General features: G+C 36.9%; 1 protein-coding gene across 8 annotated transcripts; it reads left to right on the forward strand.

The window, feature by feature from the left end:
- The first annotated feature begins 4,959 nt into the window (after window positions 1–4,959).
- LOC107814181 (transcriptional corepressor LEUNIG-like) lies at window positions 4,960–15,994 on the forward strand. Of its 8 annotated transcripts, none has more exons than XM_075244471.1 (18): window positions 4,968–5,120; window positions 5,761–5,858; window positions 5,945–6,048; window positions 6,224–6,430; window positions 6,540–6,640; window positions 6,722–6,806; window positions 6,979–7,039; window positions 7,839–7,888; window positions 9,145–9,375; window positions 9,479–9,637; window positions 10,745–10,975; window positions 11,689–11,797; window positions 11,900–12,000; window positions 12,234–12,383; window positions 13,517–13,672; window positions 13,810–13,929; window positions 15,014–15,220; window positions 15,558–15,994. In XM_075244471.1, exons 1-18 carry the CDS (start codon window positions 5,104–5,106, stop codon window positions 15,693–15,695), a joined length of 2,325 nt encoding a protein of 774 aa, XP_075100572.1. In that variant the 5' UTR covers window positions 4,968–5,103; the 3' UTR covers window positions 15,696–15,994. The 8 variants fall into 8 exon arrangements, with proteins under 8 accessions (XP_075100576.1, XP_075100574.1, XP_075100572.1 ...); XM_075244470.1 differs by having other exon boundaries at window positions 4,969–5,120; window positions 5,939–6,048; XM_075244472.1 differs by having other exon boundaries at window positions 4,969–5,120; window positions 5,939–6,048; window positions 9,145–9,330.
- The last annotated feature ends 1,797 nt before the right edge of the window (window positions 15,995–17,791 follow it).

A 17,791-nucleotide genomic window follows, 5' to 3' on the forward strand; every position in this document is an offset into this window, starting at 1 on the left:
TGTTTGGTCGCTGCAGTCCCTAAGAGTTCTTTCCTTTTTATTCCACTGTCATTTTGTTATCCGAACAATATTGTATTTCGATTTTTGAGATCTTTTTATGTATTCAGTTAGAGTTCGTGACTATGTATTACCTAGTCTTAGGAGGTTGTTGTGATTATTGTCATGTATGCTTGTTTCACCTTTATTTTATGTTTTATATTAAATAATATTTTAAAATATCATTGTTAAACTGGCTTAATTGTTGTAAGTAATCGGATTACCTAGTCTTAGAGACTAGGTTCCATCACGATGCCTAAGGCGGCATTTTGGGCTGTGACACAATGGCCTAACCACAGCTGGTATAAATGCAAAACTACCCATACTCTCTGCCTTTGTACTCAAGACGTCAGCTACCACACTCGCTTTCTCTGGATAATACAATATAGATATCATAGTCTTTTAACAACTCTAATCATCTCCGATACCTCAAATTCAAATCCTTCGCTTAAACAAATGTTGGAGACTTTGATGATTAGTGTAGACCTCAAATGATATGCCTTATAAGTAATGCCTCCAAATCTTGAGTGCGTGCATAATAGCTACCAACTCCAAATCATGAATAAGGTAATTCTTTTCATGGACCTTAAACTGTCGAGATACGTAGGCAATCACCTTACCATCATGCATCAAAACTATGCCAAGCCTAATGTACAAAGAGTCACAATACATAGTATAAGGCCCTGAACCTGTGGTCAAAACTAGCATTAGGTTTGTAGTCAAAGTAGCCTTGAGCTTCCGATAGCTCTCCTCACACTCATCAGACTATCTAAAAAGGAGCACCCTTCTGAGTCAACTTGGTCAATGAAGCTGCAATGGATGATAACCCCTCAACAAAGCGGTTATAGTAACCCCCAAACCCAAGAAACTTCGAACCTCTGCAGGTGAAGTAGGTCTAGGCTAATTCTGACTCTTGAATAGGACGTGGAAATGAGTCTAGATTTACCAGTCATCCCCAAGAAAGGTAGTTTCAAGTACCTCAGATCTATTATCCAAGATAGTGGAGAGATCCACGAGGATGCCACATATTAGATCAAAGCGGGGTAGATAAATGGAGGCTTATAAATGGAGGCTAGATTTCAGAGTTTTGTATGATAAGAAGGTGCTACCAAAACCTACAAGTAAGCTCTACAAAGTTATAGTTAGACCGACTATAATGAGTCGACTGGTCACTTTGAGCATTTGTATTCTGTTCAGTTGTTTGAAGTCTTGAATATCTCCGTATAATGTATTATGACTTGTGTGAATCGTCGGTTTTGGTTTTTAGGTGATTCAGAATTAGTTTGGAAAAATGAATTTCATGTTTGAAGCTTTAAGTTGGAAGAGTTGACCAAGTTTGATTTTTATGTTTTTGACCTCGGATTGGAGTTTTGATGGTTCCATCAGGTTCGGATAGTGATATTGGACTTAGGCGTATGCCCATATTTGCATTTGGATGTTTCGAGAAGGTTTCCGCACTATTTGGCGAAAGTTAGAAATTTGAAGGTTTGAAATGTTTATAAGTTTGACTGAGAGTTGACTTTGATGATATCGGGTTAGGATTGTGGTTTTGGGGATTGGAATAACTTTGTTATATCATTTGGGACTTGTGTGCAAACTTTGAGGTCATTCCGTGTTGATTTGATATGGTTCGACACGGGTTTTAGAAGTTGAAAGTTCAAAAGTTCATCAAGTTTTATTTGAGGTACGATTCATAGTTTCGATATTGTTATGTGTGATTTGAGGCCTTGAGTAGGTCCATGTTATGTTTTTGAACTTTTTGGCATGTATGGACGGGGTCTCAAGGAGCTCGGGTGAGTTTCTGACGGATTTTGGCTCATTTTGGCACTACTGTGTTCTGGTGTTTCAGTTCCTCGTCGCGATTGCAATTAGGAGACCGCGATTGCGTAATGTATTATGCGAGCTGGGTGATTTACTTCATCACATTCGCGACTTGGTGATCGCGTTCGTGTATGTTGGGAGGACTGGTCTTCTTCGCGTTTGCATTTGCTTCTACGCGTTCACGTAGTGTTTTGGCTAAGCTGGTTAGTCAATGGTTTCTTTTTTGCTTTCACAACGATGCTCTTGCTTTCGCATAGTTATCTCAGCTTTGTGTATCGCATTCTCTAGTCTTGTGCCACGAACGCGTAGAGTTAATTGTGGCAGCGTATATTTGTGGATCGCGGTCGCGTAGAGTACCATTGGTCGTGCATATAAGTACTCTATTCCGGACCTTTTATCATATTTTGAGTTGGAGAGCTCGGATTTGGGCGATTTTTGGAAAGGATTTTCACCACATGGATTGAGTAAAGGACTTTCTACTCGGATTTGATTATATTTTATGATTCTATCTTCGATTTTGGCATTTGGATTATGAATTTTAAAGGGAAATTTGGGGGGTTTTTTGCCTACACTTTCATAAAGTGAATTTTTGAGTTTTGAACGTTGATTTAGAGTCAGATTTGAGTGAAATTAGTAGGGTTGGGGTCGTAATTCAATGGGTTACTGGAATTTGTGAGTTTTATCGGGTTCCGAGGTGCGGGACCGAGGTTTGACTTTTTGGTTGACTTTGAGTATTTGATTAAAAATTTAACCTTCGTCGATTGGGTTTGTTTCATTGGGCATTTTTTGATATTTTTGAGTTATTTTTGGCTAGTTTCGAGTCATTCGGATGTCGATTTGTGCATGGTGGAGCTTATAGAGTATTGTTTGGCTTGCTTGAGGTAAGTATCTTATCTAAACTTAGTTGAGGTACTAGTTGCCTGAATTATTTATGATAGTTACGTGCTATATGTGTGCATTTGTGTGGGGTTTGAGCCCATGTGCTAGCACCAGAGTGTTTATCCACGCTCGAGGTAGTTTTTAGGCTATGATATGCCTAGAATTGATTGTTATGCTTTAAGCTATAATGTTTCTCGTATTTGTAACATTGTTGTGAACTATTTGAATCATGTTTGAGGTTACAAAGAAGCTAATTTCCTGAATAAACTTGAAAATTATTATTTTTGTGATGAAATTGTTGATTTGAGCTATGATAGCACGCTTTGCACATGCCTATAATTTAGCACGTCATTTATACCAGTCTAGGAGCATGAGATCTGTTATTCATTCATCACATACATGTATTCTTGTTTATTTTCTCATGTGTGATATGATTGGGCTAGATGTCTATGACCCCGTCATTATTACATTTCATCTTTACTTGCAATTTCCTTGACTGTTTACCCGCTTTACTTGCATATCTTTCTTATATGCTAGATTGTTGACTGAGAAGAATACTTTAAAATAATGAATTGTAAGCGTCAAGATGGTTTTACCTGAGATTTCCTGGTTTGATCATATATATGTTCTATACTTATTGAAATTATGAGTTGTATAGATGATACCAGGTATCATTTATAATTCTTGCTTTTTTTACTTCCCGAGGTTAGTTAAGATACTTATTGAGTACATGGAGTCAGTTATACTCATACTACACTTCTGCACCTTGCGTGCAGATTTTGGAGTTGATGTTGTTGTGTATGGCGGGAGCTAGCAATGAAGATATACCTGTATTCCAGTTATGGCTATCACTTGTCCTTGGTAGCTTTATATTTATATTCTGCTAATGTACATTCCAAACAGATGTTGTAATTATTTCATTTCCGTTTTGTAAATCTAAGTCTTAGTGGCTCATAACTTATACTACCAGTCCTTGGGTTATTTATAAAAATTCAATTATTTCATCATTTATTTCATGTTACTTTTATTTGGATTGTGTTTATGGATACTTGGCTTACCTAGCGGGTTGAGTTATGTACCATCACAACTAATTGGATTTTGGGTCGTAACACCGACTATATTGTATGGGACGGAGTATTGACCTGTCAAGAACATACATATCTAGAAGATGAAAGTAGCAGAAGTGAGGATGTTGAGATGGATGTGTGGCATATCAGGAGAGATAAGATTAGGAATGAAGCTATTCGAAACAAGGTGGGAGTGACCCCGTGGAAGACAAGATGTAAGAAGTTAGAATGAGATGGTACAAACATGTGAAGAGGAGGTGCATAGATGCTCGAATTAAGGGGTGTGATAGGTTGGTCATGGTGGGGCTAAGAGAGAGGTAGAGGTAGGCCTAAGAAGTATGAAGAAGAGGTGATTATGCATGACACAGTGCTGCTCCAGCTCACTTAGGACATGACCCTTGATACACGGGTGTGGAGGTTGAGAATTATGGTAGAAGGTTAGTAGATAGGCATGCATGTCTCCTTTGCATGTTGGTAGTGTTATTCTTGTGTCATATTTTAGTAGCTTCCTATCCGTGGATTTCTTTTGCTATATCTTGTTTCTTTCCATTTAATTATTCTATAACCTTATCATCTTATCGCCTTTTCTCTTTATCTTGCTGTAGTTACACTTGTTGTATCCGCCTCTTTTAATTTTCTTTGAGTTGGGGTCTACCAGAAAAGATACTCTCAATCTCCACAAAGGTCGGGATAAGGCCTGCCTACATTATACGCTCCTCAGATCCTACTTTGTGGGATAACAATGGTGTATGTTATTGTTGTTGTTTTTACTCTATATTAGTCAAAATTCCAATAAAATATGCTCCTTCTGTTTCAATTTAAATGATACATTTTGCTTATCGAGAGTCCAACTATATAAAGTTTGACCAACATTTTAAAATATATTTTGTTATCAAATTAACATGAGAAAAATTGTAATTTATAGCACTTTTCGTGTAGTTTTTGAATATTTTAATTTTAATTTTAAAATATTAAGTTGAACTAATTTAATTTAGCTTCAAAATTTAATCAAATTAACTTTGGATAAACAAAATGTGTGATTTAAATTTGAAACAAAGGAAATACTTAATAAATTTACTATCCTTTGACCATCAAATCGTAGTTCTTAGTTTAAAATGTTGAGCCCATGCTTTGCATGTTCTATTTAGGGACTGTGATTTTGCCCTTTTGTTTTGCCTATTTTTGTCGTGTAGTAGGCAGCATTCAAAGAAAGCTTAAAGTAAATCAGTAGGCAGACATTCTTCTTCTTCTTCTTCTTCACAGTCTTTGAGGTCCCTGGAGACTATCAAAATCAACCACCATGGAAGCTGATAAAATGTGAGAGACTTTCTAATAATATTATATTCCAGCTGCTTCTCTTACACTCTTCTTGCATTTTTGTGGGTGTACTTCATTTCCTTGTTAAATTTCTTTTGTTGTATGCATGTGATTTTGGGTTCTTCTGCTTTTACATCTATTGGAGATGGGGTTTCAGCCATCACTTTTTTATTCTGGTTCTTAGCCTCTTTCTTCATATAAAAGGTAATGGCCTCTCTTAGTGGCAAAGCCAGAAATTTTTACAAAGTTGTTCATACTTGAAAAGAAGTAGGGTGTTAAACATATATTATATACCTTTAAAATCCAATATTTTACCTATATATATAGTATAATTTTCCGACAAAGGGTGGTCAAATTGACCACCCTTACAAGGCTCTAGCTTCGCCCTGGGCTCTGTATGTGGATGTTTTTTTCTCTCTTGCTGAATGGGTATTGTAATGATTTCTTTGTGGGTTTACGTCTAATAATGTGGGTTTTAACCCCAATGGATGTTTTTAAAAGTGATATGTGCTTTTTGTAGATTATAGTGCTTTTTGTAGATGCTTGTGGTTTCCTGTTATTCTTGACGTCTTGTTTTACATAATATCATAATGTAGATTTTTCGCTTTAAGTTTTAATTTTGATGGACAACTCACAACAGGTTGGATATTTATATACATGATTATCTAGTGAAGAGAAAACTAGGTGCTTCCGCTAGGACATTTAAAGCTGAAGCACAAGTTGTCACCAACCGTACTGGTAAGTAATACAACCAGTTTAGTTCCTTCAGCTTTTCCAATTTTGATTTTGGCTTTCTTGAATAAACATTTGTTTTCCAGCTATAGATGCTCCGGCTGGTTTTCTTCTTGAATGGTGGTCAGTCTTTTGGGATGTTTTCATTGTTCGGTTTAAGAGCCCTGTTTCAAGCACTACTGGATCTTACAATGCGGTATGCTTGCAATGTGTTACACAGTTTTAACAACTAGTTTTGTCCTATTTATGTGTGTCCATATGTTTATAAAAATCACATTTTAATGTATTTTTCTAAAAAATTTATTTTCAGCTGGCCTGGCCGATTTATACAAAGTGTTAAAGTATCTATTTTCCTGATTTTGGGGTTGCAGGTTCAAATGATGAAAACATTGGAACAACAACAGCAACAGAAGGGTGTCCTACAAAAGCAACAGCAAGGTGACGATACTCAGCTTCTCAGGGGGACTACCAATGAGGTTATCACAAAACAAAGTCCAGGGACAACAAATGCTTTAACCAAAAGGGTTTACGAGAATTACCCTCCAGCTCAGAGGAATCCCCTATCTGAGGCTAATAAGGTGTGCGAAACTTAAAGTTATAACAATTGCTCTACTAGTTCTCTCATTCCTGTCCTCCTTTTTGAGCCATCATATCTGAATCATTCTTTCTTCATTTTTATTTTTATAGACACCCGCAAACACAAGGAGTAGTGGAAGTTTTGGTCAGCATTTAGATGCAAATCACAGCGTCATATCAAATCTGGATACCTATGGGGACCAGCACTCGGGGTACTCTGTTTGAACCAAGTCTGCTGGTGCTCTCATGGCAGGACGTCTGTTTACCTTAGTGTCATTGTTGTTTTATTTCAGGCAAATACAACACAGTGTTCCTGGTGGTAATTTAAGTTTTTTTCCTCCACTAATTGATCAAGATCAGCAACTCCGTGTCCCTCAAGTAACTATCTTCCTCCTGCCAAAAAGCAAGTATAAAAATGGAATGATAAATAGAAATATATAAAATACTAAGAAACCTGAGAAAAATAAACATTTCTCATAAAAAAAAGAAGTGGAAAGGCAATTGATAGCAACATTTTGCTCTAACTGCTTAGTTTTTCTGTTGTCTGAAGCTGGACCAGAGCTTAACAAATATGATGAATCCATCTTTGAATTTCAAAGCTGCCGAGTCAGGTAAAGCACTCACTGAAGTTTCTGGTATTAACAATTAGCAATTAAATCCTTTATTGAAGTAATGAGCTTTGAACATATGGTTTTCCTGTTTGAGGTTTTAGATGCGGCATGTTTCTAATTATAGCAAAGGAACCCTAATTCTAGAGAGAAGAAAAAATAGAGAGCAAGTTTAGGAAGGGAAAAGGAACCCTAACTTTAACTATCATTAACCTACTAACAACCTATAACAGACTCTAACTAATCTCTAACAGCCTGTCACTTGGATAAGTGCCACATCAGCTACAGGTCAAGTCACACCCTTCTCAACAAGATGAAAGCAAATTCACTTTAAACAATAATCAAAATTGTCAATATTGTGTCAGGTTAAACTAGATAGAATCATTTTGAATGATGACTGCCCGTGATGCAGTAAAAGTCTCTTCTTTGTGATTTGAAGTTAAAGTAGGAGCTTCTGCTTGTTTATGAGTGCTCTAAACATGATGAAGACCAGTGTACTGCTGTAGCATGAATTTGTGAAGATTAATTTTAGCATGAAAAAAATGAAGATCTGTTCTATTTCTTCCAGAAAAGTTAATTTCACTTTTCTCTTGAAATTTAAGTCTTGATAACATGCATAAACTTGAATGATTATTGGTCAAGAATTAATAAATAATGGTGTTCGACCTTTGAGTTTGTTTTCTACCAATGTTTTTTTCAGTTGTATGTTTATCAGTCTAGCTTCGATATACCCCTCCTCCATCCCATTTAAATGAGAAAAAGGGAGAATGGTGTAGCTAATTCACCTTCTTATTTGATTCAGGAGCAGATCATGGAGTAAACAGTTTGCTTTTGAAAGGATGGCCCTTTATGGTAAGGTTATTATCTGTGCTTTTTCCAATATCCACCAAAATGTAATGTTGAAGAAAGTCCAATAATCAGGCTGTAAAATAGTTTTCAAGGTGCTGAAGCACTCAACTCTGTGGTATATGAAAGTCACAATGACATGATTGAATATATCACTTAAGAGTGAAACAATGCTTATCCATGTCCTTTTAATTATAAAATGATAGTAACTGTACATGTTCTTTTGGAAATTTTCTCCTTCATTGGGTACTTAACATTAGAGAAGCTTTTCGCTAGTTGTGAAATCTGCAATTTTGTTCACAGATGTTCGAAGCCTATGGCATATATCTGGTCAATATACGCTGGATGTTGGACATGAGTGTATCTTAGGTGTTTACAGAGAAATAAAGTGTTATCACTTGATCCCAGAAATATTTTTGGAAGAATGTGGAAGTATTTCCTTTTATTATGCAATTGCGTATATTTTCATCTATAGTCGTAGACAAAATTTGCATCTGAGGACTCTAACGAGTGTAATTTGTTCAGTTCCCTAAAACGTTTCTTGAACCACGAGAAGACCAGAAGCATTCAGATCGAAATTAAAGCACTTTTGTCCAGCTTCACTTGGCTTTTATTTGTAATTGAACGTAGTGAGTATAATTAGTTGAGTACCCTAAAATATAATTTGAACCTAAGTTGCTCGGACTCCTCACTTTTCATGTTGCATCCGTGTCGGCACAACGTGGTGTGGGTGTGGAATCCGTACCGGATCTGGTCAACTCATTTTGGGTAATTTGACCAAAATAGATGGAGAAATTCGTGACAGATATAATGATTTTTTAAATCAAAACAGAAGCTAGGGTGAAATTGAAGAAAATGGAATACCTCGTATATAGAAATTTCTACGTCAATCCTTTTCCTATTATCTGCTTCTTGGATTCTCCTCTTGATCACTATTTTCTGCTTCTCGGAATATCTTGTAAGTTTTCCGTATAGCTGAATCCCCACATCCGTATTAGTATCTGGATCCGTACCCCCGAATCTTCATTAAGGATCCGACCTCTAGATCCGCACCCATACCGGACACTCTCACCCAAGTTCGAGCAACCTAGATTTGAACCACGAGAAGATCAGAAACAGTCAAACAGAGAAAGAAAACATTTTTTTGAGTCTTTAATGTCGCTATAATTGGACTGAATTTGTGCAGTTCCAACATGCAACCTGTTTACAATTGACACTGGCATGGATGCTTTCTATGTACTGACTAATATCCCCGTATATAGGGACTAGAACAGCTTCAGTCTGGACTTATTCAGCAACAAAGCTCTACTACTCACCTGTCTCATCCCTCCCAACAGCTTCAGCAACAAGTTCATATGCTGCTTAGTGACCAGTATATGGATATGAATCAAGGTGACCTTTCAAACTTCGGCGGGAACATAGTATTGGACAGAGATTTGCCAGTTCAAGTGGGTCTTCCCCTTTTCTCTCTCACAGATTCAGCTATGCTGAAGGTTCCTGTTTTATTTGATATACTTAGTATTTGATGTCTTTAGAAAGATATCTATTCTTGTAAAAAAGTGCTAGGGAAATGATGAGCTTATGCTGCAATTGCAGAACACTAATCAAAGTCAGGAACAAGGTCAACGGTCTGCACTTCTTGGCAAGCATCCAGAAAATCCTAGTTCCAGCATCCAACAACAAGATAAGAGCGTTGCTAGTGGCAGCACCACCATGGAGGTTAGCTTGTTAAACACCTCTGGAGGTGATGATCAGGTTAGCTTTTACCTCAGACCCATTAAATATCCTATCCATTAGAGTTATTAATTGTTCATATGAAGTTGGAGGAGTAATAGGTGCGATTGTTTCGTGTAATGTGTACAAATTTCAAATATTCCTACAAACCCTGCATCCCTCTCCCCATATAATTTCCAACAAGCACTTTTTGAATGAGTTTCTGTCATATATTTTCTTTCAGTTTAGCACATACTATTAAATTTCTATAAATGTCTTTGTTTTTTCATTATTATTATTATTGATGGATTATTTGTACAACGATGAAGTAATGAGTGCCATGATGTATTCCAGATGTTCCTACTTTACCCAGCAGTAAGCTTTAAAGGATGAAAAGGAACTGGTTCAATGCGTGGTGTCTGCTTCCTGCCCCTCATTACTTTCGGGGGGGGGGGGGGGGACTTCAAATAGATTATTATCCTAACCCCGCTGGAAGCCAAGTTTTTGCTCCTATTTTTAGATATTTTAGCCTAACTCAATCCCAAAAGCTAGCTAATAAGGTAAGGATTGACCAAGACCATATGCAGAGACAACATCCCATTCTCTCAACCAATGTGGGACACTTTACACCGACATCTGGAGCGTGACAACATAATATGGGCCCAACTTGGGTTAACCAAGAATAGAGATGGGTTTGACTCTGATAACATGATACGAAAATAGATCTTCTCCTAACTCAAACTCAAAAGCTAGCTTATGAGGTGATGATTGCCCCAGAATATATAAATAGACAACATCTCGTTCTCTTAACCAATGTGTGACACTTTACAAATTCTAATGATGGCTCTATGAGATTTACTGTTAAGACTTACAGATTAACTTCATCGTCAGATTTCATTGAGTTTCATATCATTAGGTATATTTGTTCAGTATCTTTGTTCTTTTTTCTTAGTTCCCTACTTTGATGATTCTTAGCGAAATTTTGGTGTCACTGATTCAAGTGAAGTTGTGTCTGATTTATATTTGTGGCTATTAGCTGACATTGCTATCCATCATATTCTTACATATGTGAAAGTTTAGTGAAGGATATACTTTTGTCCTTGTACTATGGCGTCCTCGTGTGATTTCATTATCATGTTTACTTCAAAGAACCATGCTACGAAAAAGAGAAAGCAGTTCATGTCGTCAGGTCAGACTAACAGCTTAGGGACTGCAAACAACACCAGTCTGTTACCAAGTTCGGCGCCCACTACACTGCCAGTACCCAGTGCAGAAGATGTGATATCGATGCCTGCATTGCGTCATGATGATAATTCTTATAAAGCTTGTGTTTATGTCAGTGATGCTGTTTTCTCACCTACATTGGTATCAACTGAAATTGTACGGATTATTTCCCCTATTACTTACAATTTGTTGAGGACTCTGTGCAGCCAGGATTCAATTAAAAAGTTTCCCCTTTTTTTCCAATTAATTAACTAATCTCATAGTATTAATCAGCTAGTCAAATAAGGATAATGTGCTGGGGAACAAGTTTAGTCTGATTTTCTTTGATTGACGCCATAAAAGTAGTATTGCATCGGGAAATGCCTGGCTGTCACTCTTCTAATATTCTTGTAATGAGATAATAGAAACAGTAAACAGATAGCCCTGAGTGAATTTGGTACAAAGGAAATGCTAATCCAACCATGGATTATATCAATATATGATGTTCAATTTTCATGCGAAGTCTTTACTTGATATCTTAACTCCACTGGTTTCACACACCAGGAGAAAACTAAGTCAAACTTCCAAAACAGGCCAAGACTTCAAACTGGCTTTAATACTATATTAACATAATATCAATCCATGGCTTCTCAGTGTTGTCCGTACTTGTTTTCTTTTCATTAATGTGGTGCTTATGCTTTCCTGAGCGAAGGATCTATTGGAACCAGTTTCTCTATTTCCACAAGATAGGGGTAAGGTCTGAGTACACACTGCCCTCCCCAGACCCCGCTTGTGGGATTATATCCATTGTCCTCATTCTTTCTCCAAATTAAGAGATGGTGGTTCTATTGATGCACAATCAAACTAACCAAATATGTCTGCGAATGCAGGCTGATGTTGTTCCTCTCATAAACCATGGATCTGTGGATAGCTCTGTAGAGTTCTTCCTTTCTGACAATGCAGATACTGAAAGCACAATCTCGCGTTGCTTAGGCACCAGTAAATGTTTCAACTGATGCTGACTTCAATATATTGGCTTTTTCTGGATGTGCTGTTTGCTACTCTTGCTATTTACTTTTCGTTCTTTTTTCTGCAATATAGATATTGCACTCTTGGAAATTGGGACTTTCCGTTCCGGTACAGTTAATTGCTGCGATCTTTCATCAGATGGAAAGCTGATAGCAAATGGTGAGGATAAAAAGGTAGTGATATTGAATCTTGAGGTGATAAATTATCTTGTATTCAAGAAACAGTCTTACAAACCAGTGAAATTGGTGGGGATAAAGAGGTAGTGATATTGAATCTTGAGATGGTAAATTATCATGTATTCAAGAAACAGTCTTACAAACCAGTGAAATAAGGAGTTCATATCTGAATTGTGGTTAGCTGTTGGGGTCCTTTTGGGTGTTATAGTTTCTACTCTGCAATGGTGTAGGTTGTATTATGGTGCACAGATTCACAAGAGCAAAAGTACATACTTGAGGAACACTCTGATGCAATTACAGATGTTCGGTTTGGTCCAAGATTGCCACGGCTTGCTTCTTCTTCCCTTGATAAGACTATCAAAATTTGGGATGTTCACAATGTAAGTCATTCTATGTCTTCATTACTCGGATGATAGGACTATTACTCTTCAATCGTGATAGAACATTCTCTCAGATGAATCTCTGCGTATTGGTTGGAAATTTTCTGCTCAAATTTAGCGTACAAAATATATATTATTTTCTAGTTTGCTGAAACTATATATATATATATATATATTTTTTTTTTTTTTAGATGGTAACAATTTTTATATTCAGAAGCACAAAGGCTGTGCTGGCCATAATTACAGAGGAATGGACCAAACTATATAACTAAAATTCCTATCTTCTTACAGAGTCCCTAAAACATCTATTAAAGCGTCTGTGTCCACTGTGTATTCTTGTTTACACCAAAAATGAATAATAGTAGGCAATTCATTTTTATCTTCTGAGTTGAGCTGGCATTGTCTTCAAAACATATTGAATTTCTCTCTTTCCAGATAGTCCACCATATGCAGGCAGGAATCAGATCCCAACTATTCTTCTCACTTGCACTTCTTCTCACCTTATTCCAGCATCACAGCATGTCCTTGGTGCTATTTGACATGACCCAGTGTATCCCTGTTAGAGCTAGGAATATGTTCCAAATTTGAGCAGTCACTGTGCAGTGTAAGAACAGGTGACTATTAGTTTCTGCTTTTCTTCCACATAGATGACATCTTGAGCACAATTGCACACCCCGTTTCTTCAAATTGTCCTGTGTTAAACATGCCTGTTTAACTACCAACCAAACAAAACATGCCACTTTGTAAGGGATCTTGACTTTCCATATGTGTTTCCATGGCCAAAGATCAGTCATTATGTTTGTTTGATTAAGTACTTGATAAGAAGATTTAACAGAGAACCTTCCTGAACTGTGCCCCAGCCACCATGCCTTATCAACATTCAAATTCACCCCCGTAAACTGATTGAGTGTGTTGTAGAAGTCTGTGATTCTGGTGATCTCCCAATCATTTAAAAATCTTCTATAAGTGAGATTCCATCCTTGAGCTGACCAAACATCGTAGATAGTGGCCTTTTGTTCTTTGACGGAACACTGTCAATCCATTTGTACATGCACTTAACTTAATTTGTTTTGATGAATTTTGATAAGTATAGTTCAAGCCCGTAAAAATTAGAGTTTGTCGTATCCTTGCAGCCAGGCCACTCAATACGATGTTTTACTGGCCATTCTGCCTCTGTTATGTCACTTGACTTTCATCCAACCAAGGAGGACCTCATCTGTTCTTGTGACAATGTTAGTACAATTCGATACTGGAACATTAAGAATGGTGGTTGTGCAGGAGTGTCAAAGGTATTGATAGACCTTTATTTGATACCTCAATCTAGTAGGTTCAGCTGCGAAATGATGATATTCTGGTCCCTATTTCTGTATTTCAGTAACAGAATCTTTTATGTACATCACTACTTATCAGCTCCCACAAATTTCAGGTTGGTGCAACTGTAGTTAGATTTCAGCCTAATCGTGGGAAGTACCTTGCAGCTGCTGTTGCGAATGGCGTATCGTTAATAGATGTGGAGACAACTCAAACCTGTAGATATCCTTTGAAGGTTGGGCCATTTTCGCACCACTTTCGTTTCCCTAAGTTTTTAAAATTGTTTTGTATTTTAAGTTTTTAATATGATATCTCGGAATATATTTTCAAGTTTTGGCAATCATTATTTTATCCTGATGCTTTTTGATCTTTTTCCTTAAACCGTCATTATATTGGCTTGGTCAACCTCTTCTCAGTCGTTCTATTTGCCCCACAAAGTCTTATGTATTCTAATTGAACCAAAACTTCTACATTGCATCCCGTGGCAGGCAAGGTAGAAAGCCGAGTGGAGGGTTTCTTTTTTAGCTTTTCCCTAAATAGCTCAGGTTATAACCGACTGGAGACTGAAACCTGTGAATGGGTCATTTTGGACACTTGAATATCTGACCATTTTCATGGGCTTATAAAAGTAGAGTTTCCTTAGGATATTGGCTTCTGTGTTGCAATGTAGTGATCTACAGAATGACATTAGATTTAATGATGAGCACAACTTGAGTTCTTTTCCTCCTTTTGCATTATGTTGTTGCTTCTTGTATCCTATAAGTGACTTGCACCTTCTTATTCTTAACTAAAGCTTGCTACATGATCTTATGATGATCAAAGCATTTCAGGCCTTTCTAGACTTAATTATACTGCAATGTGTTAGTGATCCATGCTCTTATAGTTTTTTCTGTACCTTTATGTGGTTTTGGCTTAAGCATTGTTGGTCTTTCTCTTAGCTTGCAATTTCCATCCGAACAATAAAGCTTCTACCTACACATTAATTTTATTGGAAATTCTTCCAGTTAATATCTGTTATTTTGAGGACTATATGATTTTTCCATATAGCTATATGTTTCAACATCTCCTATGAGACGCTAAATGATGCTCATTAGTTAACCATAGGCTCTCACTTTCTTAGCGGCAGTGCCAGATTTTGTCTAATTACTTATAGATTCTCTATTATCGTCATATTTATACGAGTTTTTATTAGGAAATGGGGGTAAGGTTTGCGTACACATTACCCTCTCCAGACCCACTGACCCACTGATGGCTGGGTTTTGTGTTGTTGTTGTTCAAGTTGTGACGACTTTTCTTTTTCTTTGGGGGCCTCTATGCAGGGTCACATTTCCAAAATCCAAGCTATATGCTGGAGCAGTTCCGGTGAGTATCTAGCATCACTCAGTGAGGATATGGTACAAGTTTGGAAGATTGGCTCTAGTGGAGAGCAACAGTGCATGCATGAGCGAAGCGTAAAAGGCAAAAAATTTCGTTGCTGCACTTTTCATCCTTGTTACCCTTCTGTATTGGTCCTTGGTTCATATCAGGTAGGTAGTTCTTTCTTTTTGTGTCATCAATTCTGTGAGTTGCATCCATTGGCTAATTATCACATGAACTCGTGGAGGTTCACAATTTATATGCAAAGTTGGTTGTTTCAATAACATCCTGACTGCATGTTCATTACATGCTGCAAGATAAAGAGAACATGCAACATTACTGTAAATTAAAGGAAAAAGAACAAAGAAAGAAAGAAAGAAAGAAAATTAAAGGTTGGGGGGTTTGGGGGGGGGGGGGTTACATGGGCTGTCGTTAGGAGATTATTGATATGCGTGTTTGATTGCTGTGACCAGTGTCCCTTTTAGTAAACATACAAATCCTGTCTAGTGCCTGGAGCTTTGGCATATGGCTGACAACAAGATGATGATTCTGCTTGAAGAACCTGTGAATAGTTTAGCAGCATCACGGTCCACTGGTCTAGTAGCTTCTGCCGGTGTCAACAATTTAATCAGATTGTGGAAGTGATATTTCCATCAAGTTCCAACATTATGTTGAAGTAAAGTTCAAGTACTGTTTATTATCAAAGGACTTGACCTGACAACTACTGATATATACCTTCAGATTAGATACTGTCCATAGTAGACTAACAAAGTCTCTTATTAGCAAGTGAAGATATGTTTTATCATGTTTTGCATTTACACCATCTGCTGTATACATGCAAACAAAAAAGTAATAGGGTTTTTTTGCTATGCGTTGGACGTTATGTCAGATGATACCTTATTAAAGAAAGGGAAAAGGGTCAGATTTACCTCTACTTACAAAAATAGTCTACCTTTAACATCCGTTATGCCGTGGGGACAAAAATACCCATGCCGTTAGCAAAGTTGTTAAGAATACCCATTGGTCCGTTAACCCCGTCAACGACAGCCAACATCTCATGTGGCATACATTTGTTTTTTGGGTAACTATCATTTGTATTAATCACCAAGCTATCTAATGAGAAAAATTATGTGGCATAGTTTTGATAGTTGTCCAAGATGAAAATTTTGTAACTATCTTCTCAATCTGGGGTTGTCATTGAATTATAGACAATTTCTATGTAGATAATGGGATATCAAGATACTTAAAAGGCAATTCACCACTCGAGAAACCAAAATGCTGAAGAATTCTTTCCTTTTTAGCTTGTGAAACTCCTCCAAAGTACATAACCCCTTCACCTATGCTAGCCTCTTAAACATCTGCTCAGGTATTCCATTTCAACATCAAACGGAAAAGAATACATATGATCCCCTTGCCTAAGCTCTTTAACAACATCGAAAGGTTGTGATGGTTCACCATTAATTAGGATGATATAATTAACACATTCAAGGACCCATGTTGTAAACTAGCTAGGAAAACCTAATTCTATCATTACTAGCTCTAAATAAACCCATTCCGCAGAATTATAAGCCTTTTGTGGGTCAATTTTAATTTATGACTTAACTAATTTATGAGCTAGAGTAGTGTTATCCCTATTTTTCTCCGAGGTATAAAACCAGCATGTGTATCACATATAACATCTAATATAACCTTTTTGATCCTTGATGTCAGCACCTTGGAGATCAACTTGTATAAGACAATACAACAGACAATTGATCTGTATCTTTGACAGTGTTTGAATTTTTATTTTTTGGTATTAGATTTATAACTGTACAATTAATATCCTTGTACATCTTTCAATCGTGAAAAACTCCTTTACAACCCTTATCGCTTCTTCCTTGATAATGTGCCATGACTTCTTAAAGAAAGTAGCATTGCGACCCTCTATTACTTCCGCGCACAGACTCAAGCTTCTACTGGTGAAACATGACATTACCATTCTTCATTGTCAGTCTGCTCATAGCTGGTGGTATTTGGGCTGCTGATCCCATCAAAGTTTTGTAAACTTGTACAATTTCATCTTTGATGTCTCCTAGTGTAGTTAGTTTGGATCCATCTAAAGCAGTAAGCTCCTTGATTTTGATTTGTTCCTCTGGCTCCTCTTTGAGCAAAGCAGTAAAGTACTTGGTATTTGAGTCACCAAGTTGTATTTATTTAGCTCTATGGGTGTGTTTGGTATACCGCAAAATGTTTTCCAAGAAAATATTTTATTGGAAAATAAGTAGTAATCTTATTCATTTTCCGGTGTAGGTACGCAAATTAAGGAAAATGACTTCTCAAGAGTATTAATAAATAATTTGGATATAATAAACATGAAGCCATAAACTTTCAAACCAACAACCTTCCGAACGCATAAATTTCATAAATTTTCGAACCGTTAAACTTTCAAAACCGCGGAATTTCGAACCCGTAAACTTTATAATTTCGAACCCGTAAACTTCCAAACACATAATCCTCCGAACTCATAACTTTGGAACTTGTAAAATTTTAAACCTTTAAACCGATAAATAAAAAAATTAAAATTGAAAAATATATTTAAAAAATATTTTTTCTGGGGGGAGGGGGGAGGGTGGGAGAGGGGTGCGAAAAATTGAAAAAAACAGAAATTTAAAATTACAAAAAGAAAAAGTTAAAAAAAAAATAATTGTGCAGGGTGGGAGGCAATGGGGTGGGTGGTGGAATGGGTGGTGCAGAAAAATAAA

This window comes from Nicotiana tabacum, chromosome 22 (genome assembly GCF_000715075.1).
Source record: "Nicotiana tabacum cultivar K326 chromosome 22, ASM71507v2, whole genome shotgun sequence".
Lineage (NCBI taxonomy): Eukaryota > Viridiplantae > Streptophyta > Magnoliopsida > Solanales > Solanaceae > Nicotiana > Nicotiana tabacum.

Bases quoted from the DNA above. Each gene is read 5' to 3' on its own strand.
- LOC107814181 (XM_075244470.1), top strand. The intron at 11,798-11,899 runs GTAAATGTTTCA...TCTGCAATATAG, and splicing joins CTCGCGTTGCTTAGGCACCA to ATATTGCACTCTTGGAAATT. The intron at 15,221-15,557 runs GTAGGTAGTTCT...AATCCTGTCTAG, and splicing joins TGGTCCTTGGTTCATATCAG to TGCCTGGAGCTTTGGCATAT.